This window comes from Leucoraja erinacea, chromosome 13 (assembly GCF_028641065.1).
Source record: "Leucoraja erinacea ecotype New England chromosome 13, Leri_hhj_1, whole genome shotgun sequence".
Classification (NCBI taxonomy): domain Eukaryota; kingdom Metazoa; phylum Chordata; class Chondrichthyes; order Rajiformes; family Rajidae; genus Leucoraja; species Leucoraja erinaceus.
In genome coordinates this window covers 40,820,184-40,841,010 of record NC_073389.1, presented here as the reverse complement: position 1 = coordinate 40,841,010, position 20,827 = coordinate 40,820,184, and the positions used below count along the sequence as shown (strand labels likewise).

At 39.8% G+C, this 20,827-nt stretch overlaps 1 protein-coding gene across 1 annotated transcript in view; it reads right to left on the bottom strand.

Moving 5' to 3' along the window:
- chd1l (chromodomain helicase DNA binding protein 1-like) overlaps nucleotides 1-20,827 on the bottom strand; it is a 57,601-nt gene that overhangs the window by 5,516 nt on the left and 31,258 nt on the right. The window contains exons 12-22 of the mRNA XM_055645024.1: nucleotides 20,493-20,603; nucleotides 18,950-19,064; nucleotides 17,373-17,529; nucleotides 15,570-15,738; nucleotides 15,028-15,173; nucleotides 13,161-13,324; nucleotides 10,676-10,887; nucleotides 9,205-9,303; nucleotides 7,667-7,737; nucleotides 5,663-5,777; nucleotides 2,072-2,180 (exon numbers count right to left, since the gene is read on the bottom strand). Of these exons, the coding sequence (XP_055500999.1) occupies nucleotides 2,072-2,180; nucleotides 5,663-5,777; nucleotides 7,667-7,737; nucleotides 9,205-9,303; nucleotides 10,676-10,887; nucleotides 13,161-13,324; nucleotides 15,028-15,173; nucleotides 15,570-15,738; nucleotides 17,373-17,529; nucleotides 18,950-19,064; nucleotides 20,493-20,603 (1,468 nt within the window). The remainder of the gene's footprint in view (nucleotides 1-2,071; nucleotides 2,181-5,662; nucleotides 5,778-7,666; nucleotides 7,738-9,204; nucleotides 9,304-10,675; nucleotides 10,888-13,160; nucleotides 13,325-15,027; nucleotides 15,174-15,569; nucleotides 15,739-17,372; nucleotides 17,530-18,949; nucleotides 19,065-20,492; nucleotides 20,604-20,827) is intronic.

Sequence of the window (20,827 nt, the reverse complement as noted above, 5' to 3'; positions counted from 1 at the left end):
CATTTTAGTCACTCGACCTCCGCGTGGCCCCTGCTTCTGGTTTGGTCGCGCTTGCGGCATGCAAGCGCATGCTGTTGGGACCGGCCCTTTAGGTCGCGCTTGCCGCATGTAGGTCGCATGCTCGTGGGACAGGCCCTTAAAGCCCCGGATGCGGGGCTGAGTTCGTAAGAAGTCCTGATTGAGTCGGCAAGAGTGGAGTCGGAAAGGCCGGCTGTGTGGAGTCGGAAAGGCCGGCTGTGTGGAGTCGGAAAGGCCGGCTGTGTGGAGTCGGGAAAACCGCTGTGTGGGGTCGGGTAATCCGCTGTGGGACCGGGAGGTGCTGCGTGGAGTCGGGTAAGCGACTGTGTGGAGTCGGGTGGTGTTGTGTGGTGCTGTGGCCGCTGAGTGGAGTCACTCCCCCCCCCCCCCCCCCCCCCCCCCCCCCCCCCCCCCCATACAACCCCCCCCCCCCCCTTCCCCCTCCCCCCCACACACCCCTCCCCTGTTCCTCCCCCCTTCCGCCCACAACCCCCCCCCCCCCCCACCACACCATGATGGAATATTGCATTGGGGAATGGGTTGCATTGGGAACCAGGCCTCCCGTGCGACTGAGACCCAAAGGGTCCCATTTAGTCTAGTAACAGATATATGTCTAAATTAGGCAGGTTCCCAAAGGGGCAGGTTCCCAAACTGATTGCAGCCTTTTTGCAGACATGCATCTTTGAGCCTGTGTCTATTGTACATGTCTCTTCAATGTGCATCCCCAAAGGCAGACCTTTAGGTTTGTGCTCTATGGTCTAAATGCTTATATTTATGTATCTCCAAGCCTGGCTCTCTCATACATTTTTTTCTTCTTCCTCCCATCCCAAATGTTGCCAAAAATGAGGTGCCCACATACTGGAAAACTGAAATAGAAACAGAAAATGCTCAACATACTCGTACTCAGCAGATCAGTGCACATCAATGGAAATAAAACATAAATACTAAACGAAATCAACTGTACCAATCGCAAATTCTCAGTATAGAATTGAGCTTCCTTTTGACATACTTCATTCATGATTATAATGATAGCAGCTATTCACCTGAAATTGTGAGATACGCAAGAAACTGGCTCTTTATGAATTATTTTTGGTAAGGTGTGTTCGTCTGAAAAGGAAATCTGTCACAAGTTGAAGGTTCTTTCATTCAATTTTATGGGTACTGCTGGCAAAGCATATATTTGTTACTTATCGCCATGTGACAGCCAAGAAGGCACACCAATGCCTAATTCCTATAGAGACCGAGGAAATTCGGCATGTCTCCAGTGACTCTTACAAACCTCTGCAGATAGAAAGCATACTCTCGGGTTGCATTACAGATTGGTTTGAAACAATTCTGCCAGATGTAGATGTAGCAGTCCATCACACAGACCAGACTTTCCACCATTGACTCCATTTACGCTTCATGCTGCCTCAGAAAAGCAGCCAACATAATCAAAGACTTGTCTCATCCCAGCCATTCTTTCTCCTCCCTCCTCCCATCTGGCAGAAAGTACAGAAGCTTGAAAGTATGCACCATCAGACTCAAGAACAGCTTCTTCCCTTAAGGACATTAGAGATTGTCTATGGATCTGCTCGGCTACAATGCTAATAACTAAATTCTGCACACTGTATCTTCCCTTTTGCTCTCTCTATTGTACTTGAATTTGACAATTGGACGTGTATGGTCTATCTCATCTGTTTGGATAGCATGCAAAACAAAGGTGTTTGCTGTACACATGACAATATATTAAACCTAAACCTATCAATCCTCTTGAACAAGGATAGTGGAAAAAACAAGATCAAAGAGGAGGTTCCTCATGTTTGCGCTCTCACCATCAGCCGATGGTGAATCTGGAGGTCACAAACATCATAAGGACAGCCCCAATTCGAACATCTGATATTTTGAAGGTAGATGCAAAATGCTGGAGTAACTCAGTGGGGCAGGCAGCATCTCTGGAGAGAAGGAATGGGTGACGTTTCGGGTCGAGACCCTTCTTCAGACTGAAGGAATAATTTGTGTAATTTACTCTGTCATATAATCACACATCACTTTTTTTAAATCACAAGGATACATGTATGTTGCTATCCCTCGTGATGCGAGGTATTTCCGAATCAGTCTTTCTGTGCCATACCAGTTGAAACCTTTGGTTGCATGTCCTATGCGTGGTAGGTGAACACTTGCTGAAAAAAATTAATTGTAAATCAAATATACGATGTTTTAATTTGTATATCGATACTAATAAATAATATTAGTAATAAACAAATCTGCTTTATAATAATAATAATAATAATAATAAATTTATTTGTATAGCACATTTAAAAACAACTCACGTTGACCAAAGTGCTTCACATCAGTGCAGTTACTAATTTGATACATGCAACAGTAGACAGACCAAACAATACATACATAAACTGTTTACAGAGCCCCCTCAGAGGGGTTAAAAAACACTAGGGAGTAGAAATAGGTTTTGAGTCGTGACTTAAAGGAGTCGATGGTGGGGCAGTTCTGATGAGGAGCGGAATGCTATTCCAGTCTAGGTGCTGCAACCGCAAAAGCGCGGTCACCCCTGAGCTTCAACCTACACCGCGGGATAGTCAGTAGCCCCAAGTCAGCTGACCTGAGGGACCTGGAGGTAGAATGGTGGGTTAGAAGATTTTTGATATTGGGGTGGGGAAGCCTGTTAAGGGCTTTGTATATGTATAAGAGGAGCTCGAAGTTGATTCTGTACCGTACTGGGAGCCAGTGGAGAGAGGCCAAGATCGGGGTGATGATGGTTCCTTTTACGGGTACGTGGCGTTTTGGACCAATTGCAGACGGGACAGGGATGATTGGCTGATGCCAGTGTATAGGGAGTTGCAGTAGTCAAGGCGGGAGAAGATGAGTGCGTGGATGATTTTTTCAAGGTCGTCAAATTTGAGGAATGATTTGATTTCAGATATGGTACGAAGCTGGAAGAAACCAGCTTTTACCAGAGTTGACTTGCTTGTTAAACTTTAATGCAGAGTCAAATATCACGCCAAGGTTTTTGACTAAGGAGGTTAGGCTTCCAAGGTTGCCTGTTATTGTTTTGATGGAGTCTGAGGGGCCGAGTAGGATGACCTCAGACTTGCTCTCGTTAAGTTGGAGGAAGTTCTGAGCTATCCAGCATTTTAAATCGTCGAGGCAGTGCATGAGGCTGCAAAATTAGACTGGTTGTTGGGTTTCATGGGGAGATAGAGCTGTGTATCATCTGCATAACAGTGGAAAGAAATGCCATGCCTTTGAATGACTTGGCTGAGGGGGAGCATGTACAGAGAGAAGAGAATGGGGCCTAGGATGGAACCCCGCAGAAAAGGCTAGTTGGGAAGAGAAAGAATTGCCTATGGTGGTAGAGAAACTCCTATTTTTTAGGTAGGAAACAAACCAGCTCAGGGCAGTGCCATCAACACAACCCCGTACCGGAGACAGTCAATTAGGATGGTGTGGTCCACTGTATCAAACGCTGCACTGAGGTCGAGAAGGAGCAGGATTGCACAGTCGCCGGAGTCATTGTGTACCTTCAACAAGGCAGATTCTGTGCTGTGGTGGGCCCTGAAACCTGATTGGAAACTTTCCAGGATGGAATTTTGGTGTAGATAAAGCACTAGTTGGTCTAGAATTATCTTTTCAAGGACTTTTGAGAGGAAAGGCAGTTTGGAAATAGGTCTGTAGTTACTAGGCAAGGTGGGGTCTAGGTTAGGTTTTTTCAGGAGGGGCTGGACCATCGTGTGCTTGAAACAGGTTGGAACAGTGCCAGTGGCCAGAGAACTGTTGATGATAGAGATGATACTGTGACCGACTATTGCAAAGACATCCTTCAGAAAGGCAGTGGGAACAACGTCAAGGGGGCAGGTTGCAGGTTTCATTGTGGAGACAAGCTTTACAAGGGAGGGTAGAGTAACGGATTGGAAGCAGTCTAATTTAGAAGAACTGACCAAAGAGTCGGCTAGGTCACGGATGGGAGGGGAAATATTTGTTCTAATGTTCTCAACTTTACTGGTGAAAAATGTAGAGAATTCTTTGCACTTGGCAGGAGACCCAGCTAAGCTGGTACTGGGGGTGGGACATATGACAGAGGTAAGAGTACTAAATAGGACCTTGGAATTTTTAGCGTTTTGGGAAATAAGGTCGGACAAATAGTGCGTTCTTGCAGACTTTACTGCTTCCTAGTATTTGAGAAGATTGTTTCTCAGAAATTCAAAGGAAATTTGAAGCTTATCACATTTATACTTCCGTTCTGATTATGATGAGATTTAAGTAGATAAGGAAATAGTTACCTTGGTGTCAAAAACTCTGAAGTACAAATGTCCACAGTTCTAAATTCCCATTCAAATTCGTAGAAATTACATTAACTCGGTATAGGATAATTTTAACTGAAATGTTATCCCTAGTTTGCTTTATTATGTTGATGTTATTCAGATTTCTCAGTACAAATATCACAGTTGTGTTGGAAATTAAGAAACTTTAAGTAAAATTATTAAAAATCCCCGAGTCTATTTCTTTATTAACGACAATGTAATAACACCCAAAAGGATTTTCAATTGCTTCTAGCATTGTCAAAAACAACACACGCATTTGACAAACAACATCATGGTCTTTGAAAGAAAGCATTTTTTGCGTCAAACTATTATGGAATTACCAAAACAATAGTATTTTTTTTTAAATATTATGGATTTAAATGTTACAGATTGTAGTTAATTATACGGTAATATTGTGGGAATAACGTATTCAACTGCTTGAAGGTTGAGTCCCACATGAATGAGTTGAGTGCCCGTAAAATAAATAATGTCTGTTAGTAATCTGAAACAAAGCTAGTGAGCAAACACCTTAAGATTCTTTCCAAAAAACTGTAATAGTCTTGATGAACAAAGTATGCCTACGGTGAAACAAAGACAACATGGCCTCGGCTTCCCATGAGGTCAGTAACAGTAGTGTGGTTCCATGCCCATGAATTCAATGCCAAAATGCTTTATTAAGCTAAGCAAAGCAGGAAATCTGCATCAAGGGTAAACTGAAAATGAAAGTATGTGCATGGTATCATTCTCCACATTCTTAGTAAAGAACTGAAGAACATTGATAGCTTGGACAGTCAACTGTAAACAGGGGATACATGGTCTTGTTCTAGCAGGCTACCATTCATCACAATACTTTAATCTTCCTCAACACTTGTGCTCTAACATATTGAGACAGTTAATGCTGCTTTAATTGACCCATGTGCTGTATATGTGTTGGTTTAACTACACATCTCTGCTCATCCCCTCTATCCTTTAGAGTTGCTCGTCAGTGATGAGGAAATCGTTTCTGTTGATATTCCTGCTGGTACTACACTTACTTGAAAAGCTGGTTACCACGGTCCTTATCTGACATCCGAGCAGAATAGGATAAGGGGCACCCATTCTGATATGGTAGATCAGAGAACCAAACTTGTCAGAGTAGTAAATTTAAAGCACAAGCATTATGAACATAGCCATTCTCAGGAGTAGAGAAGTAAGGCACTGTGATTTTTCAGCATTAACTCAGTTGCCACTGTGTTCGCACCAAAGCAAGTCCGTGAAATATATGGATCTACTAGTAAATTGTAAAAGTCACATTAAAAATAACTAAATAAGACATGCACACTAAAGGTTAGTTCTTTAACATTCACCATTTCTTTTCTTGGCAGCTGTATGGAGCTTCTTCAGTCCTTCTTCCAAAGCCGTCAGTTTGATACCAGAGATAACCTTGCAGCGGTCTCTTTGCTGAGTAACTATCAATGCCAACTTAAAAGAAAACATTATTTTGTTAAACATTTACAAATTATCAGGATTATTAACTAAAGTACAAAATGAGGAAGGCAGAAGAGATGCGCCAGGATCTTGCCTGGATTGGAGTGTATTATCTATAAAGACATGGTGGATGAACTCAAATTATTTTCAATGGAGTATCAGAGGTTGAGAGGTGATCTGAAAGAAGTTTATAAAATCATGAGAGCGTTGATAGCCAGAGTTTTTTTTCCCCATGGTGGAAATGTCAAATACTAGAGGGCATAGGTTTAAGGTAAGAGGGTAAATATTTAAACGAGAGGTGCAACAACCTGCCAGAGTGGGTGGTTGAAGAAGATAGCTAAATTTAAGACTGGGAGATATTTCCAGTAAGTAACACCTTTTTCCAAACATCTTGGGGGAAGTTATGTAGCCAAAACCTCGATTATTTCAAAATGCATTGGAAAAATAAAAGTGTGCCAGATGCTGGGGGGTCTGGCACGATTCATGACAAATTCAACATTTCTTTCGAAACAAAGAAGCCAAATTAAGACCAATTATTCTTATTTCAAGTATTTATAACATCAGAATCTACATCAAAAACAAACTATTTAAAGAACCATGAATTTGTCAGAATTAGACTGCACAGAATTCCGAATTGTGCTGAATAATATAATCTATCTATCTATCTTCTATCTATCTGTCTATATATCTATAAAACTCTGGGGCCATCCGACCGACTGCCGTCCGGCACCCTTCCTGCCTTTCAATTCGTGCCCGATACTCGCAGATGTCCAATCGGAATGGCCGATACTCGCAGATGTCCAATCGGAATGGATCCATTTGCATGTACGGCTGCCGGCTGCATTTCTTCCTTTGATTCATTGCCACGCCCAATCCAGACGCTCAATCTCCGAGATCTTTTCCATTTCGGTAGAGATTTCGCTTTTCTTTCTAAGTATCCGCTCCTCATTACATTCCGTCGTGTTGAAGTACACGTTTTTAATCAAACTCTTCTCCCCCCCCCCCCCCCCCCCCCACCCCCAAGTATTTCAAAAATAAACAGGCTTCTCCATTTACATGTCAGCTTCCAACACACTTCGAAGCAAAGTTGCAAGACAGGAACACTGAACTTTTCACTGCTGCAGCAGGCAGGGGAGGTGCCATTGGATTTTTTTTTAAAGAGCCAGGGCAATGCTGGAATCTTACTTTTGACAACGGCTTCAGTTCCATTGGAGGAGACGGGTGTATGGTGGAATATTGGGTTGGGGAATCACACCATTGGGGGAGCAGACCCAACGGGTCTGCACTTGGTCTAGTTATATATTAAAACTGTGTGGCTGCCGTCCGGCTGCCTTTCTGCCTTTTGATTTGTTCCATCGTGTGATGTCACAATGCCCAATACACTCCTTCCTATCAGCTTCCAACACACTTCAAAACAAAGTTGCAAGAGGAACACTCTGAACTTTTCACCTCAATGGGATATCACAGCAAGTGCTTCAACAGGAGGGGGAGGGCCAATTGGTATTGCAATTGGAACTGCTGCAGCAGGCAGGGGAGGTGCGATTGGAATTTTTTTTCAATCCACTGCTGAGGGAAGCAGGGGAGTGCTGGAATCTTACATTTGGGAACGGGTTCAATTCCGTTGGAGGAGACGGGTGCACAGTGGAATATTGGGTTGGGGATCACACCATTGGGGGAGCAGACCCAACGGGTCTGCACTTGGTCTAGTGGACTTTAAAAACACAAAAAGGATGGGTGGAATACAAAGAAGGGCAGAGGGTGGTGCTTGTGTAATTTTCAATGATATTTTATAAATCACATCTGTAGGTATATTGAGTTATGTAAGTAAACAGAGTACATCATTTATTAACATAATCCAAAATAAGCATACTACTCCTACATACCAAGTCTTGACCAGTATTTCGTGATTCCTTGTCATCAATGGGAAATAATAGAACACTACCCAGGAAAAGATCTGGAAAGACAAAACAACTAACTCAAATATCAATGATAATAAAATGGTCTCAACATTTTTAATAATAATAGTACATTGATGTAAATGTTTAATTACTTTATTTGCGGAACTCTGACACTGTACAAGACTGTAATGTGATTAATTTTTGATGCAGCATTCTATGATTTCATTTAAATTTTCCATGATATTTGATGACTTAATTTATGTAATTGCATCACAAGCTTGTATTCACAGGAATTTAGAAGGATGAGGGGGTATCTTATAGAAAGATATAAAATTATAAAAAGACTGGACAAGCTAGATGCAGGAAAAATGTTCCCATTGATGGGAGAGTTCAGAACCAGGGGCCACAGTCTTCGAATAAAGGGGAGGCCATTTAAGACTGAGGTGAGACAAAACATTTTCACCCAGAGAGTTGTGAATTTGTAGAATTCCCTGCCACAGAGGGCAGTGGAGGCCAAGTCACTGGATGGATTTAAGAGAGAGTTAGATAGAGCTCTAGGGGCTAGTGGAGTCAAGGGGTATGGGGAGAAGGCAGGCACAGGTTATTGATTGGGGACGATCAGCCATGATCACAATGAATGGCGTAGCTGGCTCGAAGGACCAAATGGCTTCCTCCTACACCTATTTTCTATATTTCTAAAAGCTAATCACACTCACACCATCCTATAACCAACACAAAAATTACAGTTATACCAAATAGTACTGCTGCTTTCCTTAGCCACTCCTCTGTTTCATCTTTTGTGAGATCAATTATAAATAGGTATTCACCAGAAGCTGAAAACGAGATGGCCGAGTGCACCTGATCTTACCTAACTAAATAAAAATTAACAAGAAACAGCTGGTGTTTTGTTATCAAACAGCACCCTCCACAACGATCACTAGGTTACTTAAAAATTGATATTTAATAATCCAATTATTAACATAAATATCACTTTTTATATCTCGAAAGAAAATTTGCAGTGATGTTAAAATCAGAAGAAAGAAATACCAATTTCCAAAGCTGAATATAAACAAATGTTAAACAGAAGATAATTTATTCTAAAAACCTGCACATGTGCATATGGAAAATGTGCACATTTGTTTTCCTAGGCAACGGGAATCAAGAACTAGAGGACATTGGTTTAAGGTGAGGGGGGGGGAAGATTTAATAGGAACATAAGGGGCAACTTTTTCACACAGAGGGTGGTACGTATATGGAACATGTTGCCAGGCAAAGAAGTTCATGCAGATACAATAACAACATTTAAAGACATTTGGACAGGTAAATGCACAGGTTTGGAAGGATAGGGTCAAATGGGTCTAGCTGAAATGGGCATCTTGGTTGGCATAGATGTGTCAGGCCACAAGATCTGTTCCAATGCTGTATGATTCTAAAATAGTTAGCTTGCATTTAAGATGCAGTAAATATATTTTTAAAAGGAGAGCAAATAAAAAGTGCAAATGTTTATCTCTGGTCGCCCCTACCTTTCATTTTCCCTGCTTTCCCATACTGCTTCATCGGCTCATCAGATCGAGCTTCCAACGCTGTAAACAATCCTCCATTTCCCCATCTTCCAGAGTCATCTAAATAAATTAAATGTTGTGTTTTACTTGACTTGTCTGCAGCATTTAATCCTTTCAAAATGTAATGAACTCCAAATAAGCCATAATTTGGAAAGATACAAAATGTTTTCATAATGAAAAGATATCCATCTCTTAAGTTAATTCATTTTAATACTTTAATTATGGGCTCTTCCTTTCTATTCACCTTGAACCTCTGCCTCATTTTGTAGCATGCTCATTCGTCAGGTCTGCGATATTTCACTGAAGCATGATCTGCAAGCTAGATTGGTCACATTCCTGGTGTTCACCACCAGTGAATATTTAAGAAGACTGGTCATAATCTCCATGAATAGGTATTAAAACAAATGGCAGAGTTTCAGTAGCTGTGTCATTCAAGTTTTATTTTGTAAATGATTGAAATTATGAACAGCTTCCTTAGAAAGAAAATAGTCACATTTGGAAAAGGAACCAGTCCATTCAACTTTAGTAGATGCGACCAACCTCTCAGGTGGACAGGGAAACCAAATGCAGGAGTAACATCATGCTGGCTGGACCCCATGTACAGGTGCTCATAACTTATGAACAGCCAACTTATGTGCAATCTGTACATAACATACAAATAAGTGTTTGGGAGATTGGCAGGACGGAATGGCCAGCTGTTGTAGGCAACTTCTGCCATGCGGAAACCAGGTTCACTGTCACATTTCCGACTTGCGAGGCATTTGTATTATGACTAGTCCTCAGCAACGGAACTGTGCCAAGACCTGTGGAGGATCTGTACATGGAAGATATCAAGACACAAACCTAACCACTCTGTCAAGGACAGCCTGACCGTATTTTCTACAAGATAACAGGTTTAAAAAACAATTTACCCTTAGAATATAGGAAATCATTTCAAGGTACATTATCAAGTAGATATTAGGGCAGGCGATATAAATCTTGATCAAAGAGATTTTAAGGATAAAGGAGAAGAGAGAAGCTGGGAGGTTTAGATATCAATATAATAACACAAGGCTTAGACAGCACCATTAGTGGACAGATGAGAATTGGAACCCAAGACATGTACTGTATATGCCAGTGAGGGAGGGTGACCAGTCTCCACAAAATCCACTCACTATTATGACATACATGCCTAAACATATTTATATTTGTACGGTTAAAGTGCCCCTCCCAAAAGATAAATATCATTTCTTGCACACTTTCCAAGTGAGGACACACAAGACCAGTTTGGGAGAGCTGCATAACTGGAGAAGGAAGCAGATATAGAGGCATGTAAGACCACAGGACAAAGTGAACAAATGGAAGATACATCACAAAGGTCAGTGAGATTTGGAAAGACATGATATTCCTGACACTTGACTTCAACAACAGAATAAGTTATGTTTCTACTTGCCAACACAGTGCACTATTATGGCATCCCCATTGTCAGCAGCTGAAGGGTGAGTGACATCTCCAAGGACATAATGAATGGATGTCTGGTCTGTATTGGCAGAATCCAGATCACCAGGAAGGTCACCTTCATCTTCATCTGAATCATCCTCGCTTCCACTATCCAATGATGGAAGACATAGTGATTTGTAGCCACTGGAATGCCACCAAGCCATCCTGAGAGAAATTGTATTCAATGTTATGTTAGTTAATTACTGAAGAAATACGGATTATTAAGAAAAGCTGAAAATAATCTCAAAAAAATCTTCCATTCTTATAAAAGTCAATGAGTGAAGGCCTAAATCTGGAGTATGGTGTACAATTTTGGTCGCCAAATTATAGGAAGGAAGTCAACAAAATAGAGAGAGTACAGAGGAGATTTACTAGCCTGGGTTTCAACAACTAAGTTACAGAGATAGGTTGAATAAGTTAGGTCTTTATTCTCTGGAGCGCAGAAGGTTAAGGGGGGACCTGATAGAGGTCTTTAAAATGATGAGAGGGATAGACAGAGTTGATGTGGACAAGCTTTTCCCTTTGAGAATAGGGAAGATTAAAACAAGAGGACATGACTTCAGAATTAAGGGACAGAAGTTTAGGGGTAATATGAGGGGGAACTTCTTTACGCAGAGAGTGGTGGCGGTGTGGAATGAGCTCCCAGTGGAAGTGGTGGAGGCAGGTTCATTGGTATCATTTAAAAATAAATTGGATAGGCATATGGATGAGAAGGGAATGGAGGGTTATGGTACGAGTGCAGGCAGGTGGGACTAAGGGGAAAAAAAATTTGTTTCCGTGCTGTAATTGATATATGGTTATATGGGCCGAGATGGCCTGTTTCCGTGCTGTAATTGTTATATGGTTATATGGTTAAACCACTCAGCCCTTCCTTGTACATCACCCCTTCTTCGTTGCAGTCAATCCAGTGAAGATATTCTACACTGCCTTCAAAGCAAGTTTACTTAAGATCAAACTGCACATAATACTCCAGGTGCAGACTCACCAATGACTACGATAATTATAGCAAGATTTCCCTATTTTTATATTCCAATCTCTATTGCAAAAAACACCAATATTCTGCCTGCGGCTTAATTTCACTGTAATTGCATGCTTTTTATGTTTTATGATCGAGGATCTTTAAATCTATCAGGTTATTTTCAATCCTGTGTGAATGCGTAAGAAAGCACAAAAACGACCCTTCAACCCAGCCACAGTGATCACTATTTGCAATTTATACTAAAGACTCGGAAGAAGGGCCGAGTGAGATGGGGAAGTTGGTAGAGTGTAATGTGAGAAAAATGTGAGGTTATCTACTATGGAAGAATGAAAATGTAAATGATGATTTAAATGAAACGAGACTACAAAATGTTGCATTACAAACAGATCCAAGAGTCCTAGTGCATTAAACACAAGAGGTCAGCATGCAGATACAGCAAGTAATTAGGAAGGCTAATGGAAGTTTGGCCTTTATTGCAAGGGATGTGGATATAAAAGTAGGGACTTTTATACTTTACTTTGTTGGGAGCTCGCAGGTCACAGGTTGGTGACCTGTTTTTCCGGAGCTCCCGCAACTACAGTTGCGTCCGCTGAACTGGAGGGCGACAGCTTCGACCACCCCGGACCACAGAGCTTGAACCACCCGTTCGCGGAGCTCGGTTGAGCCGTGGGACAGACTTACTTACCATCACCCGGCGGGGTCACAACAACGGAAGCTTGGATCGCCTCAGCCCAGAGGGAGAACAAGGAGGGAAGAGACAGAGACTTTAAGACTTTTGCCTCCATCACAGTGAGGAGGTGCCTGGTGAACTCACTGTGGTGGATGTTAATTTGTGTTTATTGTGTGTTTTGTTATTTATTATTATATGTATGACTGCAGGCACGAAATTTCGTTCAGACGGAAAGGTCTGAATGACAATAAAGGAATTCAATTCATAGGAATTCGGAACCACATCTGTGGGACGTTGTGCTGTTTTGCACTCCCAGACAGTACCAGGCATCTGCCACCCTCAATACAAACAATCTTGCCCTGCTCATCCCCTTTAAGCTTTGCCTCTCTCACTTCTAAGCTATGCCCTTTAGTTATTGACATTTCCACCTTGGGAAAAAAAAGGTTCTGATTGTCTACCCTATCCATGCTTTTCATAACTTTATATACTTATCAGATTTATCACATTTATCAGTATATCATATTTATATACACCCATCAACCACTGGCACTCCAGAGAAAACAATCCAAGTCTGCCCAATTTCTCTCAAGTTAACAACATAAAAACCTGCTTAAGTACGATGCTTTCAAATGAATCAAAGCCGAATGACTTCATAAGACAACATGCAGGTACAGAGACCTGTATTCCCAGCTAGCTAACTTGGGCGTCCAAAATATGAAATTGACAAAGGCAATATTGCATATTCTCCCTAAGCCAACCAAAAACAGAGTAACTTGAAACTGCTTTTACTTTTTCTTTTGCTCCTCCTCTTCTCGTTTTTGTTTCTTTTCTTCCTGTAGTTTTGCTCGCTTAGCTGCTGTTTCTTGACGTTTCTGAAGCCGTTGCTCAAGCTCTTCAGGAGACAATATTCGTTTATTTCTGGTGGATATACTCAAAGGAAGAACCGGAAGAAGCTGTACAGATAAAAATCAAAATAAGATAGCTATCCCTTACTGATTTGGGGAAAAAAATATAATGTTTTCAATTTATTTTTATTTTGTATTTGCTCAAGTGGAGGGAGCACTATTCATTTTGACAATATTATTGAAAGCGCTCTCAGTTCAAATTTACATTAGCTAAAATAAACTCTCCACAAAATATAAAGTGCTCAGCGAGCCAGGCAGCATCTGTGGAAGGAATGGATAGGCAAAGATTTGGGTTGGGACTTTTCTCATGTCTCCCCAAAATATGTCTGAGGCTTAGCTCCCAAATAATACAACACACTGCATGAATGTCACATTTTGTTCCATTCTCCACACTTGTCTACTTAACTGGATTGATTTTAATTTTATTAATGAATTTACCAATTTTAAGTAACCCACAATGCCCTCCTTTTTCCCTCCAAGTACCCGCCCCCTCCCACCCCACCTTTCCTTCACCTCCTGTTCTCTCTCCCCACCCCCCACACCCAGTCAAAAAAAAAACCTAGCTGACCTTCCACTAGTTTCTCCCCTTCCCCTTCACTTGTACCATTTACCATAGATACAAAACATGCAACCTTTCTCTGCTTGAGTTTTACACTTCGCAACTCTTTATCTTTTTGGGCTCACACTTGTCTCTTCATCTCTGGTCTGTCCAACAATCTACCTATCAAATAACCCCCTCGCCTGTGTTAACCCATTGACGAACAAGCTCTGTCCTGCCGCTCTTCTCTCGCAGCTTTCGTTCCTGCCCTCGCCCCCCTCCAAGCAGTTTGAAGGTGGGTCCCGACCCAAAACGTCATCTATCCATGTTCTCCAGAGAGGCTGCATGACCCATTGAGTTACTCCAGCATTTTTGTGTCTATCTTTGATATTTTTTACATTCATTTCATTAAGATCATGGTTGCTAAAAAACTTCTACTTCAATCAGTGTAGGATAGATTGCCATACCAGTCTACAATTAGTATCAGAGAAAAATCCTCATGAATTATTTTAACTGAAAGCATGCATGGTCTTATTGAACAAATTAAATTGTCTTAACGTTATTACTTTTCTTTATGTTAATTTACCAGTTTTATGCCAGTGATCTTATAAAGTAATTGCCAGCAATATTTCTAGTAATCAGGCAGATATCCCATCATTAACACTACATTAAGTTGAAGTCCCTACAGTTTATGTTTTTGTAGTTAACATAAGTTGAATGACTGGTCAGAATCTGGACCACATAGGAGAGTGAAGGATGAGCATAAATGTGACACAAGAGACTATAGATGTTGGAATTTTGAGCAAAGAAAACCCCGATGGTGGAACTCAGCGGGTCAGAAAGAGAAGAGAGAACTGGTTGGTTAAGGAGAAGGGGAGGGGGGTGCAATTAACTGAAATCGAAGAATGTAATAGTGGAGAATGGTGATCATGTCATTGGGTTCAGAGCGTCCAGTGTTTAAAATATTTTGATATACTTAAGTGCGATAGAACAATAGAAACACGAGCAATATTACCAAACAGCGTCTTGTAATTTATGCGATTAAAAAGTTGTGTTAAATATAACATTTCTAATTTGATTGAGTATAGTGTCGCTATCATCAGTGGATGAAAGATGAAGGATATTTGGTATTTAATAAATCAAGAATACCGCAAAAATTTTTATGAAATGTGCATTTGGAAACTATAAAATGCTTTGAACTCAACCAGCTTACATTGGACTTTGTGCGAAGTGATCTTCCTCCTTTACTGGAGTCTTCAAGTACCATTTTGTTAAGTTCCAGAAGCTGTTCAAACGTCTTCTGATCTGCTGAACTGGATTCTTTAGAGTAATCTCTCCCCTCATACTGGTACATATTTGCTAAAAGAAGATACAACCAGGGTAATAAATTATAATTTAACCAAAAATAAGACAAGAAGGATAATGCCCTCACAGTCAAATATCCATTTGCGTTACTAGGCTGACACAGAAACACAATTATCACAAGTAAAAATTGTGGATTTTCCTACCTAATAGCAAAATGAAAACCAATTCCACATTATCCATATGACATGAGACAATAGAACTTTATTTATCCCAGGAGGGAAATTGGTCAACCCCCAGGAATGATTAAAAGGAACATAAACTGAGGTTAAAACTAAATAAAAGCGGTTAATTTCTTTGAAAAATCAGGAGGCAATTAAAAAAAAAAATTGAAGTCATGCCAAGGAATGTGACATGAGAAGAGGTATGGAAAGAAAAATCACAAAGACATACTTGTACTCTCTTGCTCTTCATTTGACTCCATTTTGTGAACCAGTTGGTCCTGTGTGATCCACATTCCCTTTCTGGTTTCTCCAAGAATATTTTGTAGATTAACATCGTCAATGGTACTTTCTTCAGAAGACAACAGCTTATCCAGCCCAAATTTCAGGATTTCACTTAGCTACCATTAAAAATAAAAGGAAAATAAAATTGGTTTTATGCCTCAATTAATCATTGTGCCAGGCTGGATAGCTATTATGTAAAGTTACAGCAAAATCAAAAACATTAAATAATACAAACTGCTGGGGTAACTCAGCAGGTTAGGCAGCATCTGCAGATGGATGGATAAGCGACATATCAGGTCAGGACCCTTCTTTAAAGTTGAGATGAAGAAGGCTCCTGATCTGGAACATCATCAATCCAATTTTCTCCACAGATGCCGACTAATCTGCTATTATTCCAGCATTTTATTCTTTGATCTAGATTCCAACATCTGCAGTTCCTTGTGTTTACAAATTAAATAATTATTATTTTAAATTTTGAGCATTATTTTCATTCATGCAATTCAGAAAGATATCATTGTATTTATGCACGGGATGTAAGATTTTGAATATATATCTGCTTAAATTGAAATTGTAAACTTATTAATTTCCTATTCTTAATTAATATGAAATAATATGGAAAGACCTTGGGGTTAATTTAGCTCATCCCTCTGGAAGGAGTCTACAGTTCCATAATTTGGAGTTTTCAATTTGGGATGAAGTTCAGATGTTTTGTTAAGCAACATCTGTGGTTTTGTCTATTGTGCAAAATAGACCATTCCGTTTTTTCAGATTGTGGAAAGATTCCTTCAATAAAACTAATTTTTCTTTCACTTTATATCTGTGTCCTGGCACTGTCCGTTTAATTTGGAATGCTTCAGATTTACTTTACAGTATTATGTTACATGCATCACCTCTGAACTGTTCCTTTTCAACAAATCAATCTTCCCTGATAACAGTGCTTTGATGTGGGACATCAATTGATCAGTTTATATTAGACAATAGACAATACACAATTGGTGCAGGAGTAGGCCGTTCAACCCCTCGAGCCAGCACCGCCATACACTGTGATCATGGCTGATCATTCACAATATGTACCCCCGTTCCTGCCTTCTCCCCATATTCCTTGACTCCGCTATCTTTAAGACCTCTCTCTTGAAAGCATCCAGAGAATTCCAACATCGGGAACATGTTTTCTGCCTCTAGCGTGCACAATCCCTTAATAATCTTATATGTTTCAATGTGATCCCCTCTCGTCCTTCCAAATTCCAGTGTATACAAGCCCAGTCGCTCCATTCTTTAAACATACAACAGTCCCGCCATCCCGGGCATTGACCTCGTGAACCTATGCTGTTCTCCCTCAATATTAAGAATGTCCTTCCTCAAATTTGGAGACCAAAACTGCACACAATATTCCATACTGAACAGTTAGAATATGCCAGGCTGAGAGTTTTTAAGTCTGAAGAAGGGTTTTGGCCCGAAACGTTGCCTATTTCCTTTGCTCCATAGATGCTGCTGCACCCGCTGAGTTTCTCCAGCATTTTTGTGTACCTGAGAGTTTTTAAGATTGTGGTGAAGTCCATTGATGTGATTGCCCACAAAGCCTCATTTATATTGTTTTGAGCTAGTAGCTCTGTACTAAATCCAACAGATTTTGCTTGATGGTGCATAAAATTTGTGATTTAAGGTATCTATCCTAGACAGATATAGAAGGTCCCATTACAAGAGAGGACTCATTTGGCGATTTGGACCACTACAGTTAGCAAATGCTCACCTGCATACCAGAAGCTCCAGATGATTCTTCTCCTTCGTTCATTGAGAACTGACCACCTTCAATCAACGTATTAGTCAACTTTAACTTTGACATAGCCCGGTTGTATATCAATTCTTCAACTGTGTCTCTTCCAATCAGACGAATAATTTTAACTGGTCTTTATACAAAAAGGTAATATTTAGAGGAGAAAGTGATTCCATTCATCTTGACAAATGACTGTTAACTTTAATGCCTGTTGTGTCATATAGCATTCACAAATTTTAACTACAAATTTATTGCCTAAGCAAATAGCCATACCTTGACACTGTTCTTACAATCTAACAATGAAAAAATACTCTTGAGTTTCAGCTTCAATTCTTCACAGACATGTGATTTTTGGTTACTTTGCCATGATCTTGTTGACAAATATAAAACTTTGTAGATACATAAATATCCAGACAGAACAAATGAGAAAACATGGACTTTCCATAATCTGTTCCACTTGGAGATTTTTGGAATAACTGTTTTTTTGTTATGGAGTTGAATAATGTGATGTGGTATTTTCACTCAATAATGAAATAGACAATGAAGCTAAATTGCTTTGATATAGTGCTTAGAGATGAATTAACAGCATGGCATTTAATGGAAAGCTCAGATTAGGGAAGCTCAGATCATTTTTTGTAAGCCATGACCTTCTGATATCACCACGTATCATTGCTTGAAAGGACATCAACTTGGCAATAACACAGCTTATTTCAGTAGAGGTAGTGAGAAGACCACAACATATCTGGCCTCAATAGCCCAAAGTCAGGGGAAATGGGAAAAGGAAAAAAAAGTTGTTGTGGTTCCTGCCTCAGAACGTTGTTCATTGATTCTGGTTAAATTCCTACATCTTTGTGTGTTAAGTTACAGTAAGAGAGGAATTGGCCAATTCTGTGGTCTGTGATGCCTTCTCTCATAGACAAGGCTGCACATAATCTTTGCTCTGTGTATTTGCGTATAAACTGCACAAGAATTACAGAATTAGTACGAGAGCAATGATCTAAAAGTTTCGGAGTGCATCTTTAGTTAACATTATATTAATCTGTTGATTTTCATCAACAAAAATATTCAAATTAAGAGCAATTCATTGCAATCAAGCTATTTGGCATAACCAATATTTAAACAAAATAAGATACTTAAAGTATTTGAAACATCAAAAGGCAGGTATAGGATACTGAGTTGGATGATCAGCCATGATCATATTGAATGGCGGTGCAGGCTCGAGGGGCCGAATGGCCTACTCCTGCACCTATTTTCTATGTTTCTATGTTTGTATCAGAACCTCTTCACTACTAGCATGGAGCTGAAGAAAGGGGTAACCATTCATTACCCACAACCTCACCTCCTCACATAAAATACATTTTGTTTATCTCAATGATCAATTGTAAATGGAAGAGTTTTAAAAGATAAATTACCAAAACTGTGCTATTAAAAGATAATAATAAACATTTATATCAATTCTATAAGCTTTAATAAATTTTCAACTGGCCTTAAGAAAATGTGATGCACAGGATCAAACTTAAGCTGAGGATTCCAACCAACGTTACTTCCCTCACCTTTTCTGACCAATCCTGTGGGCCCTTGCAGCTGCCTGAAGGTCATTTTGTGGATTAAAATCACTGTCTACAAATATGACAGTGTCAGCAGCAGTAAGGTTCATTCCTACTCCACCTGTTTTTGAAAATCATACCATATATAAATCAAATATACAATTCAGCAGATAATAAATTATAAATGGCATACAGGTTGCTCTGCTATATTGCAATAAGTGTGTTCCTAAGAGACCTTGCCTCATAGAAAATAGCGTGATAGAAACAACTAGTCACAGAGAGATGCAGCATGGAAACAGCCCCTTCAGCACAACGTGCCGATCAAGATGCCGATCAAGATGCCCCAATAGAGAAAAGTGAGATTTAAAGATCTAAAAGAAAGTTTTAGATTTGCAATAAAAAAGTTATTTTCTTGCATTTTTTTCAAAACCAAAGGTCTTTTTAAGCAATTTATTTTTAAAACTACACGGTAAAAATACTAAAGGTTGCATATTGCCTTGTATCACTGGTCAAGTGTCAATAGAAGCAATTGCTTGTCAATTTGAAATGGCCACTGTGGTGAAACTGACAGACTCTGGGGAGGATACAGAGAAAAATGTTTTTCCCCCGGACTTTTTTTCTCCCCAAGGCAGCTTTCTTCCCTACTCTATTTTCAAAATAGCTTTCAAGTGGTTCTCTAGTTCCTAATTGAAATAGCGTTATAAACAATTCGACCCGCATAATACCAAGTGTATTCTAATGCTTCAATAATAAACATTTATATCAATTCTATAAGCTTTAATAAATTTTCAACTGGCCTTAAGAAACCTAAACATTCAACTGGCCTTAAGAAACATTGCAATAACTCTGTACAATTTGCATTCTTGAAATGTGCGATATAGCACAACTACATTATCTGTACCATGAATGAGGGAAATAGATAAAATCCATGGCTAGTGAGTAGGGAACTTTCAAATCATTTGCACAGAAACAAATCTCCCCCTCATCGACTCCATCTACACTTCACACTACCTTGGGAAAGCAGCCAACGTAATCAAGGACCATTCACACCCCAGTCATTCCCTCTTCTCCCTTCTCCCATTAGGCAGAAGATACAAAAGTAAGCTCAAACCAGATTCAAGAACAGCTTCTTCCGTGCTGTTATCAAATTATTGAATGGCCCTTTCATAAGCCAAATGGAGAGTCTCTATCTCCAAAACCTATCCCATTACAAGCCTTGCATTTTTTTTTAAACCTGCAATTTCTCTGCACCTGCAACACCTAACTCAGTAACACAATACTCTGCACCCTGGTATTTTTCTCTTTGTACCTCTCATTATACTTGTATAATGGCATGATTGTACTCTTCTACAGTATGATTTGACTAGATAGCACATTAATGTACCTCGGCACACAGGACAACAGACCAACCAACTCTTAAACATATAGGTAGAGTGATGTCTAATGTAGTCAACAGTGATATTACAGTCTCCCAGTGTTCTGTAGAATTTCTTGACTTTAAATAACCAATATTATTTTAGGGGAAAATATCATGCCAGTTCCTACAAACCTGCCCTGGTGCTTAAAAGAAAAACAAATATATCTTGTTGATTGAAGTTTTTGATTGCTAAGAATCGTTCTTCTCCACGTACGGATCCATCCATGCGTTCATAGCTATAACCTTCAATAAAGTAAAAATTAGTGATATATGTGAGAATCACAATAGATTGAATTAAATTAAATTTATTTGTCATTCAAAAAAGAAAATTTGAACAAAATGTCGTTACTGTACAGTATTAACAATAAAAAGCAAACAAAACACACAATTACATAGACATCCATCACAGTGACTCTCCTCCAGGGACCTCCTCACTGTGATGGAAGGTAAAAAAAATCTTATCTCTT